The 20,322-nt window shown below is 40.0% G+C and overlaps 3 protein-coding genes across 11 annotated transcripts in view; 2 read left to right on the top strand and 1 right to left on the bottom strand.

Annotated features, from left to right (window-relative positions):
* usp2a (ubiquitin specific peptidase 2a) overlaps positions 1–8,629 on the top strand; it is a 37,453-nt gene extending 28,824 nt beyond the window's left edge. For 5 of the 7 annotated variants that reach the window (XM_067506794.1, XM_067506793.1, XM_067506795.1 and 2 more), the window contains 11 exons: positions 1,419–1,469; positions 2,801–2,924; positions 3,215–3,326; positions 3,474–3,584; positions 4,197–4,261; positions 4,340–4,443; positions 4,668–4,748; positions 4,862–4,940; positions 5,338–5,442; positions 5,658–5,778; positions 7,281–8,629. In XM_067506794.1, coding sequence (XP_067362895.1) covers positions 1,419–1,469; positions 2,801–2,924; positions 3,215–3,326; positions 3,474–3,584; positions 4,197–4,261; positions 4,340–4,443; positions 4,668–4,748; positions 4,862–4,940; positions 5,338–5,442; positions 5,658–5,778; positions 7,281–7,365 — 1,038 coding nt within the window. In that variant the 3' untranslated portion in view covers positions 7,366–8,629. The remainder of the gene's footprint in view (positions 1–1,418; positions 1,470–2,800; positions 2,925–3,214; positions 3,327–3,473; positions 3,585–4,196; positions 4,262–4,339; positions 4,444–4,667; positions 4,749–4,861; positions 4,941–5,337; positions 5,443–5,657; positions 5,779–7,280) is intronic. The other 2 variants (XM_067506797.1, XM_067506799.1) reach the window with 1 other exon arrangement.
* Positions 8,630–8,764: 135 nt separating this feature from the next.
* LOC137128567 (GTPase IMAP family member 8-like) lies at positions 8,765–13,751 on the top strand. Its single transcript, XM_067506800.1, has 5 exons — positions 8,765–9,699; positions 9,776–9,930; positions 10,011–10,251; positions 12,237–12,578; positions 12,672–13,751. Exons 1-5 carry the CDS (start codon positions 9,684–9,686, stop codon positions 13,232–13,234), a joined length of 1,317 nt encoding a protein of 438 aa, XP_067362901.1. The 5' UTR covers positions 8,765–9,683; the 3' UTR covers positions 13,235–13,751.
* A 50-nt stretch (positions 13,752–13,801) lies between these two features.
* gemin4 (gem (nuclear organelle) associated protein 4) lies at positions 13,802–20,321 on the bottom strand. Of its 3 annotated transcripts, none has more exons than XM_067506789.1 (6): positions 20,188–20,321; positions 17,181–19,223; positions 16,287–16,443; positions 15,888–16,158; positions 14,301–15,026; positions 13,802–14,200 (listed from the first exon to the last, which is right to left on the bottom strand). In XM_067506789.1, exons 1-6 carry the CDS (start codon positions 20,213–20,215, stop codon positions 13,979–13,981), a joined length of 3,447 nt encoding a protein of 1,148 aa, XP_067362890.1. In that variant the 5' UTR covers positions 20,216–20,321; the 3' UTR covers positions 13,802–13,978. The 3 variants fall into 3 exon arrangements, with proteins under 3 accessions (XP_067362890.1, XP_067362892.1, XP_067362893.1); XM_067506791.1 differs by having other exon boundaries at positions 14,301–15,023; XM_067506792.1 differs by lacking the exon at positions 20,188–20,321 and adding an exon at positions 19,593–19,865.
* Between the last annotated feature and the right edge of the window lies 1 nt (position 20,322).

Genomic DNA, 20,322 nt, shown 5'->3' with positions numbered 1-20,322 from the left:
AAATGCAAGCTCAAGTTACCAGGGTTTTAGTTTTTTGTGCTGGACACTAGTTGGTTTATCCATTTATTTGAATTCATATTTTAAATCACTATATTGTAGTTACTGTCTCTTCTGTAGTAACAGTTTTTGAAAAGGTTGGGGCAGTAAGAAAATATTATCTTAGTTATCACACCACTACCAACAACTTTATCAACTTTCTTTGACAGGGCACAAATTTGTGTTTAGTGATTCTTGTAGATGTGGAAAAATGAATTAAATTTGGCATAGCTCATGTTTTCTATAGCATAATTATCAGCTGCATCTGCTTCTTAGCTGCAGGCACAAGTGCATTCCTTACCCACCCCCACATTCTTTGTTGGTTCTTCCTCCAGCTACTCAATTATATAACCACTCAACTTATGTAATGAAATCTAACCACAGCAAGTGATGACATAAGTTCTGCAAAGCATTTGCACTATTATGAGAATTTAAAAATATAATATGCTTTTCCATCTGTTGTGTTCCACTGAGCTAAAATTAATGTATTACATGCTTTCTTAGAAATTGCAACATTAAAAGCTACATCGTATAAACTTCTCAAGGTACAGTGATTCTGTGTTAACCTAGTGTTGTTGATCAGGTCTCTGCCATCTGGGAGGAATTACCTCAAAAGAAACTGACAGCAAAGTAACAAAAACAAGTTCCTCTCTAAAGATAATGCTGACCAGGAAAAAAACTCTTTTTTTTCAGTTTTTCCCAGACAGACACAACACACATTCAGTTGCAGTGTGGATAGGTCACATTTTAATAGCATTTCCTGGGTTTGCTCATTTTCAAGATATTGTTAAAGTACAAGTCCATGCTAAAACACTTCAGCAGTGTTAGAAAAACGTGGCATATATTATATGTATAATATAATCTGGCATAGTCAGTGAAAAGCTGAATGCAAACTATAAAAAAATACAAGGATTAATTTTATCCTTGATAACTCAAGAAATATAAGAAATTTCAACACTGGAGGTGAGAAGATTGTTTCTTATTTAAATATAATTATTTAGTAATATTTAGTAATTTACAATGCAGTTATTTGTGTGTTCCATTTATTTTAGAGGTTAAGAGAGGAAAGAGAGGTAGCACAGGGATCAGAAAGGAGATAAATTATAAAAACAATCTTTGCATCATAATGCAACACTATTAAAAATGCATATATAAAGAGTGCAATAGACATTTTAAATGCTTCTTTCTTCATGGGTCCTGGAATAAAAAAGCCAGGCTCTGAACATGTAAGTATTTCAGCGTTATTAGATTATGGTATAACAAGATGAAGATTTCTTTATTTTGGGGTGAATTTCTCAAATAAATCTACAGCAGTTGTCATTGCAGAGGATTATAAGTTGGATTTGCCGTTTGATCTTAATATTGTGTCCTCTGTTTTTCAGAATTCAAAGAGTGCCCAAGGCCTGGTAGGACTCAAGAACCTAGGAAACACTGTAAGTACTGCTGAAACATATGCATTTAGTTACATCTTTATAGAGCTGATGTCTTATTGTTTACAGCAGTGAAGAAGGCTCACGTGAAATTCTTAAAATCCAAAACATTCCTTAACCTCAGTGAGATTGTTGATCTCAAGGAGTCCACACAAGAATAATATTGCAGCAGAGGGTATTTGCCAGGCAACAACCAGAAGGATGCCTCCTAAAATAAACAACATGAGCTGTGGTGTGTGTGTGGTTGTGTGTGTTACTGTCAGTGTGTTTGTACAGTAACCTAATCATAGAGATTTGACCTATGGACCAGGGTGGACGCTGTCTCTCTCTCTCTCTCTCTCTCTCTCTCTCTCTCTCTCTCTCTCTCTCTCTCTCTCTCTCTCTCTCTCTCTCTCTCTCTCTCTCTCTGTGACTGGTTTGATCCTACCAAATCGCACGTGTGTCATGTGGACACATGTCAGGAGCAGTGTATACACAGCCTTTGACAACCTGAGTCTGTGTATGTGATACTTATTAATCTTACTCAGCAGTTATACTGAGATTTTTTCACTTTGTCTAGAAAAAAGTTACAGTAAAATAATTAAAATAATAATTAGGTGCATTAATAACAAAGTATCAAAGCAATATATGAATCCATTAATGTGAACATAAATAAGCTTAAAGGAATAGTTAGCCATTTTGGAAACGTATATGGTTACTGTCTCGTAGAGAAGATACATTTGTTTTATCCATACAAAACTCTAGGTGTAGAAATGAAACAAAAAAGTTATAAATGTAGTGGTTTTTTGGAGGAATGTCTGCAGGACTATTCACATACTATTTCACAGTTCTTCACTTGGAGTGTCACCTTGAGGTTGCCAGACAAGCAACAGAGACTCAGAAACCAAGATAAGAATTAACCTATACAACCACAATGTGTCTGTGTTACTCTTTGGCTTTTGCGTAGATAAAACATATAATTTGTCAGTTAATTAGTGACATTGTGTCCTCTTGCTCTTAGTGTTTATGCTACTTTAAGCTTTACCTTGTGGTTTTAGGTTCATACTTAGTGTACAAATACGGGTGTTTTATCAGATTCTCAACAAGAAAACAACAATTTCCCATAATGTGGAACTTTAATTTGCCAGATTCAGCTACATTATGAGTAGTATGTCGATCCGTAAACCAGTTATCCTGCAAAAAATAACACATTACATTACAAAGCAAATTTTAATTCTACTAGCATTCTAATTTGTTTCCAGCAAAAAGAGTCACCAATACATGAGGAAGAGTTGAACTTGTTGCTTTTTCTTCTGAATCTGAATGACATTGTTTTTGTTGTTGTTTCCTTGCAGTGCTTCATGAACAGTATCCTGCAGTGTCTCAGCAACACGCAAAGCCTGAGAGACTACTGCTTGCACAACTCGCACCGCAGAGACCTTAACAACAACAGCCGCACTAACACAGCCCTCATGGAAGGTAAGAGATGTGTCATGCAGGCCCCCTAGAGTCCAAAACCAACATTCCTCGGTGCCACTTACAAGTAAAACTCTTTACCTTTGGATTAAATATGAGGAAACAATGAGGAAACTAGTTCTTATTATTTAGGTTTGGATACAAAGTGAGAATGTTTTTATAGGCATTTGGGTCGAAAAGTGAGTTGCACCCTCAATTCATTCCTGTTAACCCAAATACTTCGTTGCAAAATAAGTTTAGTGTTTAGTGTATATCTCGACATGTGAGTAACTTGAGTGTTTTTGTGTTGGTAGAATTTGCCAAGCTGATACAGACCATGTGGACATCATCCAGCAGTGAGGCCGTCAGCCCTTCTGAATTCAAAACTCAGATCCAGAGATATGCTCCCAGATTTGTGGGATACAAGTAAGCTCTGTTACTTTCTTTACTCTGGGTTTTACAAGCTGATTATCTTTATTGTGATTTCTGAGTTTTAGTTTTGCCTGAGAAATATGTCTACAGATTTAGCGGTGGATGTTTCTGGTTCTTAGTGATTGATTGCGTGTTTTGCAGCCAACAGGACGCTCAGGAGTTCCTACGCTTCCTCCTAGATGGTCTGCACAACGAAGTCAACAGGGTCACTGTCAGGCCGAGAGGCACCGTGGAAGACTTTGACCACCTGCCGTAAGTAATCAGCCTGACAAAAAGTGTGTGTGTATCATCCCACATATGATTATCAGCTACAAACAACAGCTTAATTGAGGGTCACATTTAATCTCTGCAACTTTCAGCATTTCCAAACAGGTCCACTCTTTGAGGAAATACTGGGTTTGGGGGTAAAAAAAAGATTTTGGGCAGTCATATTGTCCAAAATCACCATACAGACACAAAATCTTCTCCACCTATGTTTAGTTGTTGTTCAGTCTACAGACTGGATTCGCTTCATTCTTAATGCCATAGTCCTCTGTTCTCCAAAAAACAAATAAAAAACACCAGCCAGACACATTTCTACTGGGTGACATGTTTTGTGTCTTCATTCTGGAAACCAAGACCCCTGTAAACATTGTCCATTGTCTTTGGAGTCTCCACAATTTCACCTTGAATGTTGCATGGTGCTTGTGGACAGTACAACTGATTTAGACAATGATCGAAATTATCCTTTATTCCCACATTCTGCAACCTAATCTGAATAAAGTTGGTCAGGTCCAACCTTTAGATTATTTTACTGTAGCAGAAAAACTTAGCGTGTGTGTTCCTCTGTCATGGTAACCTTCTCAACCACTCTGTGCTGTTCAGGGATGAAGAGAAAGGGAAGAAGATGTGGAGTAAATACCTGGAGAGAGAAGACAGTAAGATAGTCGGTAAGTCAAACACAAGCATGTCACTCGATCCAGTGAAGTATTGTATTTGGTTTGATGTCACGTTTCCTGCTCTTCCAGACCTGTTTGTAGGGCAGCTGAAAAGCTCTCTGACCTGCAGCCACTGTGGTTTCTGCTCCACTGTCTTCGACCCCTTCTGGGATCTCTCTCTACCTATCGCCAAGGTTAGAAAAGACACACACATTACATGTTTTATCGCACATGACTTTCAGTTCTGAGTCGGTGGACTTTACTATCTCATGATGAAATACTTTTAATACAAGCTTTTTGGTTTCCTCTCTGTCTCTCTGTGTGCTTTGCTTTGCTTTGCTTTGTGTTTGTGTGTGTATGTGTTGTATGGTTGTTTCTGTGTATGCTAATTTTTAAATGCATCTATGTTTATGCTCAGAAGGGCTATGGTGAGGTGAGTCTAATGGACTGCATGCGGCTCTTCACCAAAGAAGACGTTCTTGATGGTGACGAAAAGCCGGTAGGTATCCAGTTGGTTAACAAATTCTATGCGATTGAACAATGTAACTTTTCTATTCTGCCTGTTCAGTTTCGGAATTATTAGTGAACAAACTCTGTACTTGCTCCATACAGACGTGCTACAGGTGTAAAGCTCGGAGGAGATGCACTAAGAAGTTCACAATACAGAAGTTCCCCAAGATCTTAGTGCTGCGTATCCTTTCTACTAGAAATTGTTTTTTTATCGGATTATAGAAACGTCAGCTTCCTGGCTAATCTGAGTGAGTCAGTGTTTTGTGAGATTTGAAACCAGTTGTCAAGACTCAGTTATTGCAAGTATGGTGGAAATTTAAGAAAACCCTGATGTGTTTGAATCCCAGTAATGAGCACTGACATCTGCAAATACCCAAGGGTTTGTGAACTGGAAATTGAACCTAATTTCATTGACAGGGTAAAGCCTAAGTAACTTGTGTCTATGCAATGAACAAAGATAATGTGAGAATTTCACCTGGTAACAAAAATTGCGTTCAACTGTAGAAAATGCCGGTGTAATGTACCGAGTGGTACATATAGTATAGAGAAGTTGTTCCTTGACTCCAGCTGCTGCCCAGACCTGAAACGCTTCTCTGAAGCACGAAGAACCAGCAAACTGTCCACTTTTGTTAACTTCCCCATGAAGGATCTCGACCTGCGAGAGTTCGCCTCAGAAAACAGTAGTAAGTACCAATTAATGGATGCAGGTCTGGTTTTAAATAATATGATTATCATGGGCATGAAAGAAAAACACTGTATTAAATGCTCATGTTTTGTAATATTAAACAAAATTATCATCTGCTTGACATGTATCATAATTGAGAGGCTCTCATATATTGGTATAAAGGAACTTGTAACTATGAGATTCTATTTTGTTTCTCTTTCTATCCTGTTGCAGTAAATGCAGTGTACAACTTGTATGCAGTGTCCAACCACTCAGGCACCACTATGGGCGGTCACTACACAGCCTACTGTCGCAACCCCAACTTGGGAGAATGGTACACATTTAATGACTCCAGGTGGGTCTGAGCGCTTGTTCAACCAAGATATGAGTTTGTTAGTTTACATCATGACCAAAAAAAAAAAAAACTTGCAAGATTACAGTCACAAAACTAAGCTGTTTCCTGAAATTATATCAGAAAAAACTAAAGTTGCTTTTTTGGACAAATGTCATCAAAGGACATACATTCACGTTTCTACTAGAATGGAACAGCAGTATGATGTATTAAAAATATTTAAATTCAAGAAACACATAATGTAAACAAATAAAGGAAAACTTCCCAAAATTTAAATTTGCATTGAATATTTATCTGTAGGATGACTGGAAAAGAATCGCGCAGAAGTATATTTATTGCCTAGTATTTAATGCTAATTTTTTTGGATTACATTACATATTGTTTACATATATTATAAATATATTATACTGAAGCTTTTAACATGTCAAAATGTCTTATGTCGGCAAACTGATCGTGGTACTAGTTACCATGGCCTCACTGTGGTTGAAAAGATAAAAGGTACCAAATGGAATTATACTGAGTGAAACAAGCAGAGTATTAATGAGGAATAACTGAAGCAGGATATAATGCTCTGCTCCTCCTTTAACTCCACTGCTCCCTTCTAAGCATTCACAGTCATTCTCTTCGGGCGTCTTTTAGCTACGCTACACTTAGTCCCAACGCACCATTTTACTCTCTCACAATCCTACTCAACTATATATACTGTAAAAGAAGTCTCGTGCGTTTCCACATTCACTCTTTAATGCGCACTGTTGTATCACTGCAACAGTAATACAGCACCATGGCTCTTTGCACACAACTTCACACATCTGCTGCTCCAGCTGTTTGTAATGAATAACTCAATGAGTAATGAGTCGGTGTTGGTACTGCACTGTGAGGATGAAGGGTTTAATATGGAAAGATGTTACCATGAAAGCTGTTTATCTGGTATCTTCTTTTGCATTAATTTTATCTATTAATCTCTTAATTACGTTTTATCAAATGGCTTTGAAATGTCAGAAGGTGACTTTTCTTTTTATGATTAAAAGTCCAAAAGATGTTTCTAGAGATGGAAACTGTTTTGTTGCAGCAGTACTTACTGTTTGCATGTGTTTTCTGTACATAAAATCTGATTATGAATAGATTCTATTCAGATTTAGATTCAGATTTCAGATTTAATTTCATTTAGGTATTTAAGCGTTAAACATTTGCATTGGAAGAATATTTGTCATTGTTTTCAAATTTTTATTATGGATGTTCCTTTTAGGTTCATAAATTGTATTAGAAACCCTCTAAAAGGTATTTGCATTTATGCCTTTATATGTTCAACAACTTAATCACCATGTTAACATAAAATTTAATCCCTGATATTGTGCACAAAACAAAATCATACCGTAAGAGGGAATTTTGCTAAACTAGCTTTGTGGTTTTTAAATGTAGTTTGGATTCTTTCTTTTTACAGATGCTAAATGGCCTATTTCAGTTGTTTTGTCTTAATCTTAACTTTTCTGTCTCTTTTCTACCAGAGTAACGCCAATGTCCTCCAGCCAAGTGCGCAGCAGTGATGCCTACGTCCTGTTCTACGAGCTTGTGTCATCCTCACGGCTGTGAGGTCTTTCAGAGGACAGCGGGCCACGGACGGACGGGTGATTGGAAGCAGAGTGTACTGGTGGAGCTCAGACCTGTTTGGCCCTTATATTCTGACTTGCATCGCGCACCCCCACACACACGTGAAAGCACACACCCCCACCACCCTGGAGGCTGCTTTTTTCCAGAGAGAGCTAGAGAGGGGAGCACCACAAAAACCTGATCAACCAGCCCTGCTTTCTTTCTCTCTCTGTCTTTACTCTTGTGTCTTGTTCATACTGGGTGGAGGTGTGTATTTATTCGGTATGTGTGAGTGTGTGAGTGTGTGTTTGTGTGCCAGGCTGAAACGGCAATAATTCCATCTGATCGACCAACCGGTGAATCCGTCTCCATCTCAGAAGTCCCTCTCTATGCACTGCAAATGAACTCTCACCCTGACTGCGCCTTCGCTTATTTTTCTCGTTTGCCTCAAACCATTAAAACAGACTTGATGCATTTTTTGGGGGACTTTTTTTCTGCTTTTAATTTATGTTTTTGTGGGGTTGGGGGGGCACCATGAGCATCATGATCATCACCACCACTTTGGACTGAGGATAAACTGTATTTAGAGTGAAAAAGAACTGGTCATGGTTGCGAGAAGCTTTCAGCCCACCGGCCTGCTTGGTTCATGGTTTTCCCTTCCACTCCACCACAACACTCCCACGTCTCTGTTAGCCTCTTCCTCGCCTGTGCTTTCTTTCTCTGAAAGTGGTTGGGAGGCCGGTGGCACTGTGAGCGAGGACAACCCTCTAACTCGTGTTATATTTTATGTGTTTCTCCCACGTGTGGCTGCTACTGACACTTTCAAAGTGCTGTGAATGGATGAATGAACTGTTAAGTACAGATTTGCTAAGGATTAATAATAAAATGATAATAATGGTAACAATCCTCATCATCTGCATGAGGTCTTTTCTTCCTCTCTTGTTTCATGCCATTGAACAACATGGAAAGAATGTTTTAAAGAAGAAAAAAAACACTATATCTGTATATTTTTATATCTTGATGCAATATAGAGAATGTACTATTCAATGGTGCTGAAAATGACCCATAACTGTTTTCAGTTGGTTGATTTACCAGGTTTCAAGAGAGAAACAAAAGTTATTATTTATGCTTACAGGTGATAATGTGATGAGTCACACTTTCTAACAGTGGCAGTCAAACACATGAGTATATAAATATATAAATACATAAATTATATATATATACATATATATATATATGAATAAAGATCAACAAAATAGTGATTTTACTTTGAGTCTGTCTTTCTTAAGTTCACTTTCTTGGTGGCTAAACTTGATGGCTGAATATTAGCGTAATCCTTAAGCTTGTTTGTCCCGTGGGAATTGACTATAATACTTCTGTATTTAAATATCACCCATCCACCAAATAGATTCATAATGACACAAGTACTGTGCATGAGAAAAACTGAGTATTCATGTAATTCACAGCTCATCCTGATTAACAGAACAATTTTGTTCTGATGCATAATCATTATGAAAATGTAGTTGTCCGATCAACTTCCTGCTGCTCTATTATCTCTGCACTACTTATTTGTGTGGTTTGACATTTGTGGCCCCACAGTATGATGATGTGAGGGCATGAAAGGGTCCAACAGCCTGGCACAGTTGTATATAGGTTGAACCTCAGGAGGCCTCCACATCACACTGAAGAATTCTATCCTGTTAGACAAGTAAAAATAGAAACTCAACAAACATGAAAACACACAGATTTTCCCTTAAACTTGGACAGCATTATATTTCCACTTTTCTCTACTTTGTGGAACTTGTTAAGAAATAATTGAATTTAAAAAAAACATACAGCATAAAGTGTCATCATCCTAAATCATCAGCTCCTGCTCATATCAGATGATGTAAAACTGTATGATTGCTAAAGAATTTTACGTCATTTGTACAGGAATGAAATGAGTCAGTTTCTCTCTAAGAGGTTCTAGTAGAGTTACTTTTAAAAGTTTTGTTAAATTTAATATGATGACAACGTTAACTTTTCCATGTAGGCTGAGTTTAATGTCAGTTTCAAACAAATCACTGCTGTATGTGGTTTCATAACTTCGGCTTGTTTGTTGGGTCTGAGTCATTTTGCGGTCGTAAATCTCAGGAATCTCCCTGCTGTACTTTGAAACTATATCTCACATGGACCTGGCCCAGCCCTAAAACATAAAGCCAAGGTTTATTTACACATTTGTCCTGTTCCACAGAACAGTGAATCAGCAGTAGCAGAATGTAAATGTCAAGCTGGACTCACTGAAAAAAGACTGAAGCTTCGAACTTTCTAAAACCAGTTTTATGGCAGCCTTCCGTGGTATGTTTGAAGCTTATTTCAAACACTCTGGACAACTGTACTTGATCATGTATGGGATTTAACAAATGTTTTTCAGGTCGAGAGCTGAGCCTGTCCCCTGTGGCTGTGCTGTTACTGGGTGAGAAACTAAGTGGGAAGAGCTCAGCAGGAAACACCATCCTGGGCAAACAAGCCTTTAATAAGAAAACAACTCACAGCTCCAAGGAGAATGGCACCGTCTTTGGAAAACAGGTGGGTATATAAGGTTAGGCTTTGGTTATAATAATTCAAACTTTTTTACAGACCTTGACTACATTTATTAAATTAACCAGGTGACAGTGGTAGATACCCCAGGGTGGCTGTCCCACTCTGCCACTCCAGACAGAGTGTCCCAGGAGCTCTCCAGAGGTCTCACCTTCTCCCAATCAGAACGCCAAGTCATTCTGTTGGTGCTGCCCATCACGACCACCTTTGGACAGGTGGAATGGAAGGCAATGGAAGTCCAACTCAGACTGCTCCAAACCCCCATCTGGCAGCAGGCCATTGTCCTCTTTACACATGGAGACAAGTTAGGTAAGAAAATGATTTTTTTGTTTATAATGTTCGTATATAAGCCTCCTCCCAACATGAAGTTAGCGCCACTCTCTGAAGCAGTGGTGGGTCAAGTTGTAAACCTTTACCAGACAGCACGGTGAAGGAGTGGTTAGTGGTTAGGAGGTGCCTCAAAGCTAGAGGGTCCCCAGTTTGAATCCCTGGCCAACCATTGCCCGTGTGGAGTTTGAGTGTTCTTTCCCTGCTTGCATGGGTTTCCTCCCACTACCCAAAGACATGGGCGTGGACTGTGGTGCAGGAGGTAGAGCGGTCATCCACCAATCCCGTAGTTGTTGGATCCATCCCCGACTCCTCCGGTCACATGTTGAAGTGTCCTTGAGCAAGACACTGAACCCCAACTTAGTAGCTTAGTGTTGGGCCCCCATTGGTGTGTGAGTGTAAATGGGTGAATGAAAAGTCCTTTGATTAGCAATAGGACAAAAGCACTATATAAATTTAGACCATTTACCATTTACATGCATGTTAGGTTCATTAGTGACTCTAAATTACCTGTAAGTGAATGATTGTATATGAATGTGTCTCTGTGTTGGCCATGAGATAAGTCTGTTTCAGACATGAACTCCGGACATTTTTAGAAGAATCCAGCATCGGACATTATCCGGAGTGGCCTTTCAGACAGGTAACCCCTCAGCGGGGAATCACCCGAGTGAGAAGCGTCCTCAGGTGTGAGAATCAGGATGAGCAGTTACTGATAATAGATGGATAAACTACTACAAGAGTATTATCATCAAAATGCATTGAAGTATCAAACGTGCTGGTACTCATACCCTCTGACTGATAAATGATATTCCAATGCATTATGGAATAACCAACATGAATGCATCAGTGCATATGAAGTTTACTGTAATAGATGCTCAGCTACTTTATTTATGGATAGTTTAGTCCAGTGGTTCACAAGATAAATCTGAAGAATTGGAAGATTGTCACTGGGGGTTAAAAGAAAGTTTGGTTTCATAAAACAGTCAAAACAAAATTTGTTTGATTTTTACTAACAATTTACTAACAAAAAAATATTTATTAAATATAAAATCCTGGGAGAATGGAAATGTCTCTTTATTAGAACTGTCTGCTAAAATCCCAAAGACGTCTGAAACAAACAAAAAAAGTTGATGGTGCTTTTTTGTAAACAGCCAAAAGGAAAAGATTTTTTAAATTTACTGTACAGCATTAATTCGCATAGTAATTTGTAATTTGTCAGCGGTTAGAAAAATGCAGTAAATGAGTAAAGAGTGTCATGTTGTAAACATAAAATTAAAATATTCAAGTAAAGTACTTCAAAATTGTAGTGCAGTACTTCAGTAAGTACAACTTGCAAGATACTCAACATACCGTATGCATCTTTGTGTTTAAGTTCTCTAACTTTTTCAGATTTCAGATTTTGTGGTATTAATTGAAATTTGAGTTATATTTGTGTAAAAAGCACAGTATGTGTGTGTGCTAAAATCATATAATTCATTAAACCAGTCATAAACATTTTAACATGAGAAAACATGGGATCTGCAGCTCATTGTAATTACAATGTGCACCAGTGGTAGCATGCTAACATTTTGCTAAAAAAACCCACCCAGAACGTCCGTGGACAAGTGTGAGCTGACCACAAATCCACAGTGGTGCTACAGGAGAAGTCAGGGTTTTACTATATTCATGCTTTGAGCAACATTATTCAGTTCCATCTTGTAATTGCAACAACTGATTCAACCAGTCACCAATGCATTCTGTGCAAAACTGCAGTTTAAAACATAAAAAACAATTCAATATGCGTCAGCAGCAACAATCACAAAGATAAACTTGAAATCCTATGGATTATTTTTTTCTCAAGTAATGGCTGTCCAACTCTTTGGTTCAGAATAAATCCAGTTGAATCTTTAGCTGTTGAAGTACTACTAAACAAACTTAAGCGTTTGTTGACTAAAGTTATCAATGGTTTTCTGTTACATATGCTGCAGGAAGCCTTTCTATCCACGAGCACATAAGGCAACAAAGCCGGACTCTTCACTGGCTGCTGGAGCGATGTGGGAACAGGTACCAGATTATGAGCAATCAGTCCAGAGATTCACAGGCTCAGGTTACTGAGCTCTTTGAGAAGATCCACAGGATGATGCTGGCTAATGAGCGTTCAAGGGAGATTCAGTACAGGATGTACACCAAGCTGAGACAAGATGTGTGCATGAAGGAGGAGAGAAGGGGGCGGGACAGACAGGAGGAGATAGAAATGACTGGGATGCATGATGTGCAAGATGGGAGGCAGAGGAAGCAGATATTCTCAGGATGGCTAAATCTGCCAAGAAGTATGTAGAAATTACTGACAAGCAAAAAAATTACATTAAATATGCAAAGTTGTTTAAAATGTAAAATCCACTGCACTGTGTTATCTCCATCAGCTGCAGCAGGACTCATTGATTACAAACCTGACCTTGGCCTCATCCTGCTGGGAAGGAGGAAGTCAGGAAAGAGCACAGCGGGCAACATGATCCTGGACAAAGAAGAGTTCCAGACTGACACAAAGACCACCAGGTGCTCTCAAGGCCACGGGACAATGTCAGGGTGGTCGGTCACAGTGGTGGACACCCCCGGGTGGAGTCTGTTTGGACTGGCTAATCCTGAGCAGGTCAAGAGAGAAATCAGTCAAAGCCTTTCGCTCCTTCCTGTGAGAAGCAAAGCAGCATTTCTGTTGGTGATACCAGTGGACTCATTCAGAGAGAAAGACCGGAGAGCTGTAGAAATGTACCTCAGCGTTCTTGGGGGTAAAGTGTGGGGAAGCGCTGTGGTGGTGTTCACCTATGGAGAAGAGCTGAGAGGGAAGACAGTGGAGAAACACATCGAGACGATGGGAAAACCTCTGCAGTGGGTGCTGGACAGATGTGGCCAGCGGCATTGTGTGTTTCGCAATGAAAGAGACAAAACTGAAGTAACTCAGCTGCTGGAGATGGTGAAACAACTGTAGGGACGATATGAATTAGTAATCATAAGGAGCCCACCCTGGGGGGTCTGCAAATCCAAATTTCACAATGTACATTTCTTTGTGATCATCATAACATACAATGGTGCAAATTGCACAAAAATACAGCACCAACTCGATTGAAAACCAGAGTATAGGAGGTGTGGAATATATGAATATAATGCTTCCATTACAAATTAGGGAATATAACGGTTCATAACTTGTAAATGTAAACCATGTACATGTAAATACACTAATGGATCTGTCTTCAATAATCTTTACACAGAAGATATTTATAAGAAATTAAGTTTCACAGTCGGAGTTTATCATTAATATTGATGTTATGCTTTTTTACAGAGAATATATTTATAGTAATTAAAATATGTATTTTAGTAATTCTGTGCTCCTGAAGGGGTTCATGATGATGAGGGGATACACAGGGCTAATGTACAGTCCAGACCACAAGGTGTGTTCATGTAACCAGAAAATACATTTGAAATAAAACTTACTTTTTGTTATTACAGTTATGTTTCACTGTAGAAATGAATTTTACTGAGGAAGCACAAAAAGACATTTGCTGTGAAAAGTTGCCCTTTATTCACTCCTGACACATCACTTATGCAGTAACTTCATAAATTAGCTGAGTACAGTGTGACTCTGCCAACCTAAGATTATCTCACTGACTCCTCAGCAGACAGATTTTTGAGTGTTTAAATAAAAATGTTTCACTGAATATGGATGAAGAAAGTGTCAAGCTGCTGATGATACAAGCTGAGCGATCTTCTGCTGGAGCACAGCCTTCATCTCCTGGTTCTCCAGGTTGTCTGTGATGGTGGTGAAGAAGTGCCGGGTGTTGTCACTCTCCAGTGGACTGCTGCTGTCTGGAAAGGCAGACATGACGGCTTCGTAGTGACTGAGAATCTCCAGACTGGACAGGAACAGTGGTTCACACTGGCCTCCTGGCATCATCACCTGGGAGAAGAAAATTTGGCCAGAGGCTTTAGGTTATTATCTTACACTAGTCCATTTGTTTGTGTTTGTGTACAGACTGAAACAATTCCTTCCTACATACCTGGATGTGCTGAACGTGGCAGAAGACCTGACTAAGAACAAAAAGGACTTCCTGGCTGGAAACTATCCCCATCTCCTCTTCAACTTGTGAGTCTTTCGATTTCAGAGTAGAGCCTCCTGCTTCTTTGAGAGAGTCTTTGGACATTTTAGAAACTTGGACTGAAGAGCAGGAAGGATTTGAGTCTCTTTTCTCTGGTGTTTTAGGAGGCATTAAAGCAGACGGGATCGATGCACCAGATAGAGGAAGAGGCAACTTGGCTCTTACCGAGCTCATCATTTCCCTCACAGCATGGGCATACAACCTGCCCAAGTGTGCCCACCCGTCCTCTGACAGCCAGTGCGAGCAGCTGGACCCACAGAGCAACTGGAGGACTCGGAGCAGAAGTACTGAAAGACGGAGCTCGCATGAAAATCTCCTCAGATCCAGAAGGGGCAGATGGTCCACATACTCGAGTGTGAAAGGCACATAGAGGCGACCCGAGGTGATCAACTCCCTCAGGGTACGCAGCAGCCTGGACCACTGAGAGATGGAGCACCAGGGCAGGATCTGGGTCAGAGCAACCAGCAGTCCTTTGCTGAACATACGGACGTGGTCAACTCGACGCTGGTCCAGAGAGAGACAGGACAACATGGTGCACTGCAGGGAGTCTGAAATAGAGCAGCACTCCATCCAGGCCAAAAGACCGGTGCCTGGGCCATACTGAGGGAGGTCCAAACCAGACCACTGCTACAGAGGAGGGGGAGGGTATACAGAGAAAAACACACTGGTTCACTTTGCCACAGAATGAAACAGAAACAAAAGCAAGGCTGCACTAAACCCAAAGAAATGATGCAATGCTGCAGCCAGGTGGACAGCTCCAGAACATCTCAAAGACAAGGGTCACACACCTGCGACTGTAGGAGAATAATGTCAACATTACAAAATAAAATGTTGTTAAAGTCACATATAATAGGAAATAACATAATAGGAAAAGCCTTAATGAAAGAAAGGGCACTTTTAGATTCTAGTTATATTTTAAGAAAAAACTACAAGTTAGTTTTAGAAGAAAAATTGCTTTCTTGCAATGTGTTGTAACCTATTTACAATGTTAGATATTCTACAAGTTTAGAACTTTTTGTCTTTTGCCTATGTAGGATAGGCAAATATAAGCATTATGCTTTAGCGTATACCCCGTCAGTCATTAATTAGATATTAACTAGTTTTCTCTTATCTTGAAGTGATGTGTCAGGTCTTAAAAACCTATTTAGTTTATAAGCAGAAAACAGCCACTAGTCCTCACAATTAAAGAATTTGTGACAATTTAGCTTGAAATAAGACTGAAATAGTTATCAGATTTTATGGACTGATGAATATTTTTAGTTTTTAAAATTGAGTGGTGGAAAACAGCTTTTAGATCAGGGTACTTTTTAAAATAATGGCTCATGGGCTGCTTTCATGTGTGTATATGCATAATTCTTGTGATTTGATACGATAACATGATGATGAACCCTAATGATGTAGTAATATTTAATAAAAAAATGGGTCTTTCTTAATGCTGAAATATGGTTATACCATAGCTCAAGATCAAGTCAAATCCAATGTTCTTACTTGCTCAGGTAGATCACACACAGTCAGCAGAGATGAGGGAACTTCGTTTTTGAAGTGCTCCCTCCACAGAGGCTTTAGGTGGAACCTCACTGTCCAGTCCAGTTCCTCCATCTTGTTATAGAGCCAGAACAGAGCTCTGGACCAGCTGCTGGGGGTTGCTGCCAACTCTGCACCAACCACCTGCCCAAGTGTGATCAGTGCAGACACCAGCAGCTCCTTTGTGTCCATGGACCAGGAGAGGACAGCGCTCTCTGCTGGCTGTTCCCAACACCTACAAGAGATTTAAATTAATGTTGAATTTAAAGGTGAGTCTCAGTGATTACTTAAGTAAGTTGCTATAAAAGATTCTGGAGAAGTAGGTATCTGGACTGAGTTTAAAAGAACACTATTCCTACAAACCTCAGAGCCTGGTCGTGTAGCTGGGCTAGAATGTAAAGGAGGGGAAAGGGAGAGCAGTCCAACACCCAGTGAGGAGAGAGGGCCGACTCCTGGACATCCACACACAAAGCAGTGTGAAGAAGCTGCACACTCAGTTCTATGTCGAAGAAGCTGTGACCTGCAGGGAAATTTTTGAAAGTTTTGATAGAGACACACCTTGACTTACAAAATATAATGTAAGGACACCCTTAGCCCTGCACTAATCAACATTTTATGCCTAAATAATGGATAAAACCTACAGATTATCATCACCTGACAGTCGCCCTACAAACATTTTTTTAGCATATTGGTTTTATGGTGCCGGTCCCTTTCCCAGATAAAAAAAATGGTAAAGTTGTGGAAGTAAGGGCATCCGGTGTAAAAACTCGTGCCAATTTAAGGGGCGGAACACTTTCCACTGTGGCGACCTCTGAAGGGAACAGTTGATCTTTTTGCCCTATATAACAAATTTATGGTGACATTTATGTATCTGTGCAGCATTTGTGAAAGTTCATTCTTGGCCTTGGAAAATATTTTTTCACTTTTGTTATTCGTCTTTTTAATCAAATGATTTCACAGGTTTGCATTAACAAATAGTTTGAACCTTGTTAACAAAACTGTAACCGTGCCCTTTATTTAAACCAGCTTCCATGGCATCTTAACAAATGTTATTTGTTAACAAAGGCTGAGAGATGAGGTTCCAGTAAAGTCTCAACCGAGTTGAGACTATTTTCTCAAACCGGTGCTGAGACCTATTAATTGAAATTGACAATAGCAAATACAGTAACTGAAAACTCTGGCCAATCTAGACATTTCAGCCTTAAAATGAGTACATGTCCATAATTAGTTCAAACATAGGTGTCACAATAAGCTTACCTGTAGTGGAAAGGTTAGGCAGGACAAAAATGTTGACAACCTCCTGAGGTGGCAGAAAACTCTGCCTCCTTTCGTCGCCCTCAACTGTAATAACTGGCATCATCAGCAGACCCAGGAACTTAAGAAACTGCTCTTTTTCATTAGCTGACCATGATTTGGTCTTAATAGTCTCTTGTAGACACCTGCAGAGCAGACTGCTACCACTCAAAGCATATTTTCCTTCACTTGTATTTTCATCTGCATCCTCTCTTTCTCCATGACTTTGAGCGTCATCTTTTATCCCTGTCTGTCCTCTGAGACCAGGTAGCTGCTGCAAGATCTTAGCCATATGAGAGAAAGCCCCCTTGTTGAAAATAGCTGAATGACAACATGACCTCAAAGCAGCCTCTGGGTTCTGAAAAGCCACTCTCGCTACTAAAGAGGCTGCTGTGTATAGACTGCCCTGTGACGCTCCACCCCCTCCTTGTATAATGCAGTTGAAGGCCATGTTGAGCTCCTGTTCGAACCCATCAGTAACTGCAGAGGGGACAGAACACCCAAAGAACCCCCTGCTGGATAATGTCATCATGGCAGCCAGTGATTTGTTCTTGTTTTCTAACGAAAGCGCAGAGAAAAGGTCAGCAATAACCTTCATCAGCTTCCTGCACTGGCTCACATCTGAGCTCTCACTGTGGAGTTTACTCATGAGGGTGGAAGAGAGATTGATTAGTATGTCATGTTGCTGAAACGCTGCTTGGTTTTTTTGCAGGCAGTCAAGCCAACGCTCATCACAAGCTGCCCATGACATTTCAGTGGCAAATAAAAGAGCAAAGCTCTGATAGTCTTCCAGGCGGTGGCTGATGATTATTATAGCGATTTCTAGGTTTACTTCAGGTTTACTCTCTATGGTCGGGAAAGCCAGCAAGTCGAGCAGTCCTCTGAGTACGTTTGTCTCAGCCTCTTGAGCAGGAATTTCCGCTTCCTCTAGGGCTGTCAGGACTCTCAGGACACTTTGTTGTAGTTTAAATGCAGAGTAACTAGAGTAACTTGGACTAGAGTCCTCACACACTTTGAGAAGCCCACTGTTAAGCCAAAAGTGAGCAAGCTCTGTTACAATCTTCAAGGCTTCAATAAGCTTCATTCTGTTGAGCTGAAAATGAGATGGTGTGTAGGAAGCATTTAAATCTCTCTGAACCTGTCGAATTAGTTCAGGGCCAAGTTTCTCCTCCTTGTTTTTTTTTAAGCTGACAATTTTAGACAGCATGGACATCTTCTCTTTAGTTGGAAGTATAACTTCTTGGTCTATTAGGAAGGATGTGTAAAGTGAATCAAGAGAAATGGAGAGGGTTAGCAGGCATAGGTCTGTTGACAATATGTGATCTCTCATGTCTTTAAGTGCATAAAAGAGAATATGCAGGACATCAGTGGTTGGTGATATTGCTGACTGATCTGATGTGTCCAGCTTTAACTTCTTTGCAGCCTGAGGGGACAAACCGGAGGACTTGGAGAAAAGACGAGCAAACTGGTTAGCAAACATTGCCTCTATGCTGTTGTCTCCTCCTGCTTTCTGTTCCTCTCTGCCTTTCCACAGTTCCCACCACACATCCATAAAAAGCCTCATATCATCTTCTCTGACAGGACTTCTCGTCACGTGCTGAGTCAGCCTTTTAAGTTCAGTGGAGATCTGAGATGGAGGAAGATGCAACAAGAATTGGGCAAAAATATCTACTGCTGCTGTTGACTTCACTAGTTCCAGCAAGACAACATGGTTGACATCAGGGAGTCCCCTCTGAAGAGGAAAAAATGGGTTCTCCCTCCATTCTGTCTCTACATCCTCTCCAGTCTCCCTGGACAAGAGCTTTAGCCACACAACACAGACCATCTTCTTTTTCCAGGAGCGAGACCTCGTGTCCCCATCAAATCCCTCCTGTCTACAGATTTCTCTGACTGCCTCCACAACTGGATGTCCCACCCTGAACCAGTCCTCTTTCTCAAGGGAGGACAGGGATGCAGGTTGACAGAGCTTATTAGCCAGGAGGAAAGCACCCTGAAGAATGGCTGAATCTGAAAACACAAGAGAAAAGAGCCACAACTAATGTGATAAGCAAAAGCGTATTGATCAATTGACAATTTCTTAGCTCTTACAGATACGAGGTCAACATGTGTTAGTGCAACTAGTGCTGCCATTAAAAATCCATTTCAATATTGATTAATCAAATTATTATGGTCAATTAGTCTTATTTGTTTGTTTTCTCAAGAAGAGAAGCCCGTGGAGAACCATATTAAAAATAGATTTCAGTCTTACTTTGGGAATTCAACGACAATATAAAAGACTAATTTGGTGTAAAACACGTTCAATGAAATGTAGCGTGATGTTATTGTACAGGAAAATGTGTTCGAAAACTCGCCTTTATATAAAAAAAATAACTTTACCTTTATCCATCATTAGTGGGTGAGCTCAGTTAGCCACTGACTAGCAAAATGAAGTTAGTTAATTTTAGTCCAGTTATTAATCCCCTTTCATCAGCTATAACGCAGCGTATCGGTCAGAAAATATTTTTTTTATCAAATAAACAACTGGCGCTTCAAAATACGCAACAAAAACTGTATCCAGTAAATAAATACGCGTTTTACATGTTTTCAACAGCACGACAACAATTCGTATAAAGGGCTTCCGCCTTTTTGCGTCAACGTGTTTAGAGACAAGAGGGAGCCGCGGCTGTCAGATAATGTGTACACAGCGCCACGATAGGACGAAGAGGGTACTGCAACACTCAAATTACTGTGGAATGACGATTGCGTTTACATGGACTCAAGTAAGCGGGGTACTCAGAGAAATCTGCTTTCTCGAGTAACGGTACGGTGTTTAAACGCACTTTAAGTATCCTGGTTACGTAATCTACTTCATTCATTCTTTCACTCCTTTTGCAAACCTATTATTACGCACATGCGCAGTTGGAGAAACGACTAGAAAGCTGGTCAGATGTGTATATGGCAGAATAATCGGCGTTCTCCGACAGAAATCTACCTGCGGAAATCAGCTTTCCCATATACATGACACTCAAGAAATCAGCTTTCCTGAGAAAGTACCATGGTTACTAAAGTCCACGCCTCAGTGATATCTGATCAAACCATCACGTGATAGAAAGAGCCGCATCCAAAG

This window comes from Channa argus, chromosome 6 (assembly GCF_033026475.1).
Source record: "Channa argus isolate prfri chromosome 6, Channa argus male v1.0, whole genome shotgun sequence".
NCBI lineage: Eukaryota > Metazoa > Chordata > Actinopteri > Anabantiformes > Channidae > Channa > Channa argus.
The sequence above is the reverse complement of the archived record's forward strand: the minus strand, read 5'-3'. Positions and strand labels throughout refer to the sequence as shown.

Coding starts and splice junctions, on each gene's coding strand:
- LOC137128567 (XM_067506800.1), top strand. Junction 10,252..12,236: donor TACACATGGAGACAAGTTAG/GTAAGAAAATGA, acceptor CATATGCTGCAG/GAAGCCTTTCTATCCACGAG. Junction 12,579..12,671: donor ATGGCTAAATCTGCCAAGAA/GTATGTAGAAAT, acceptor TATCTCCATCAG/CTGCAGCAGGACTCATTGAT.
- gemin4 (XM_067506789.1), bottom strand. CDS start 20,215: ATGTATATGGGAAAGCTGATTTCCGCAG. Junction 16,159..16,286: donor CTACACGACCAGGCTCTGAG/GTTTGTAGGAAT, acceptor AATCTCTTGTAG/GTGTTGGGAACAGCCAGCAG. Junction 15,027..15,887: donor TGTGTGATCTACCTGAGCAA/GTAAGAACATTG, acceptor CCTCCTCTGTAG/CAGTGGTCTGGTTTGGACCT.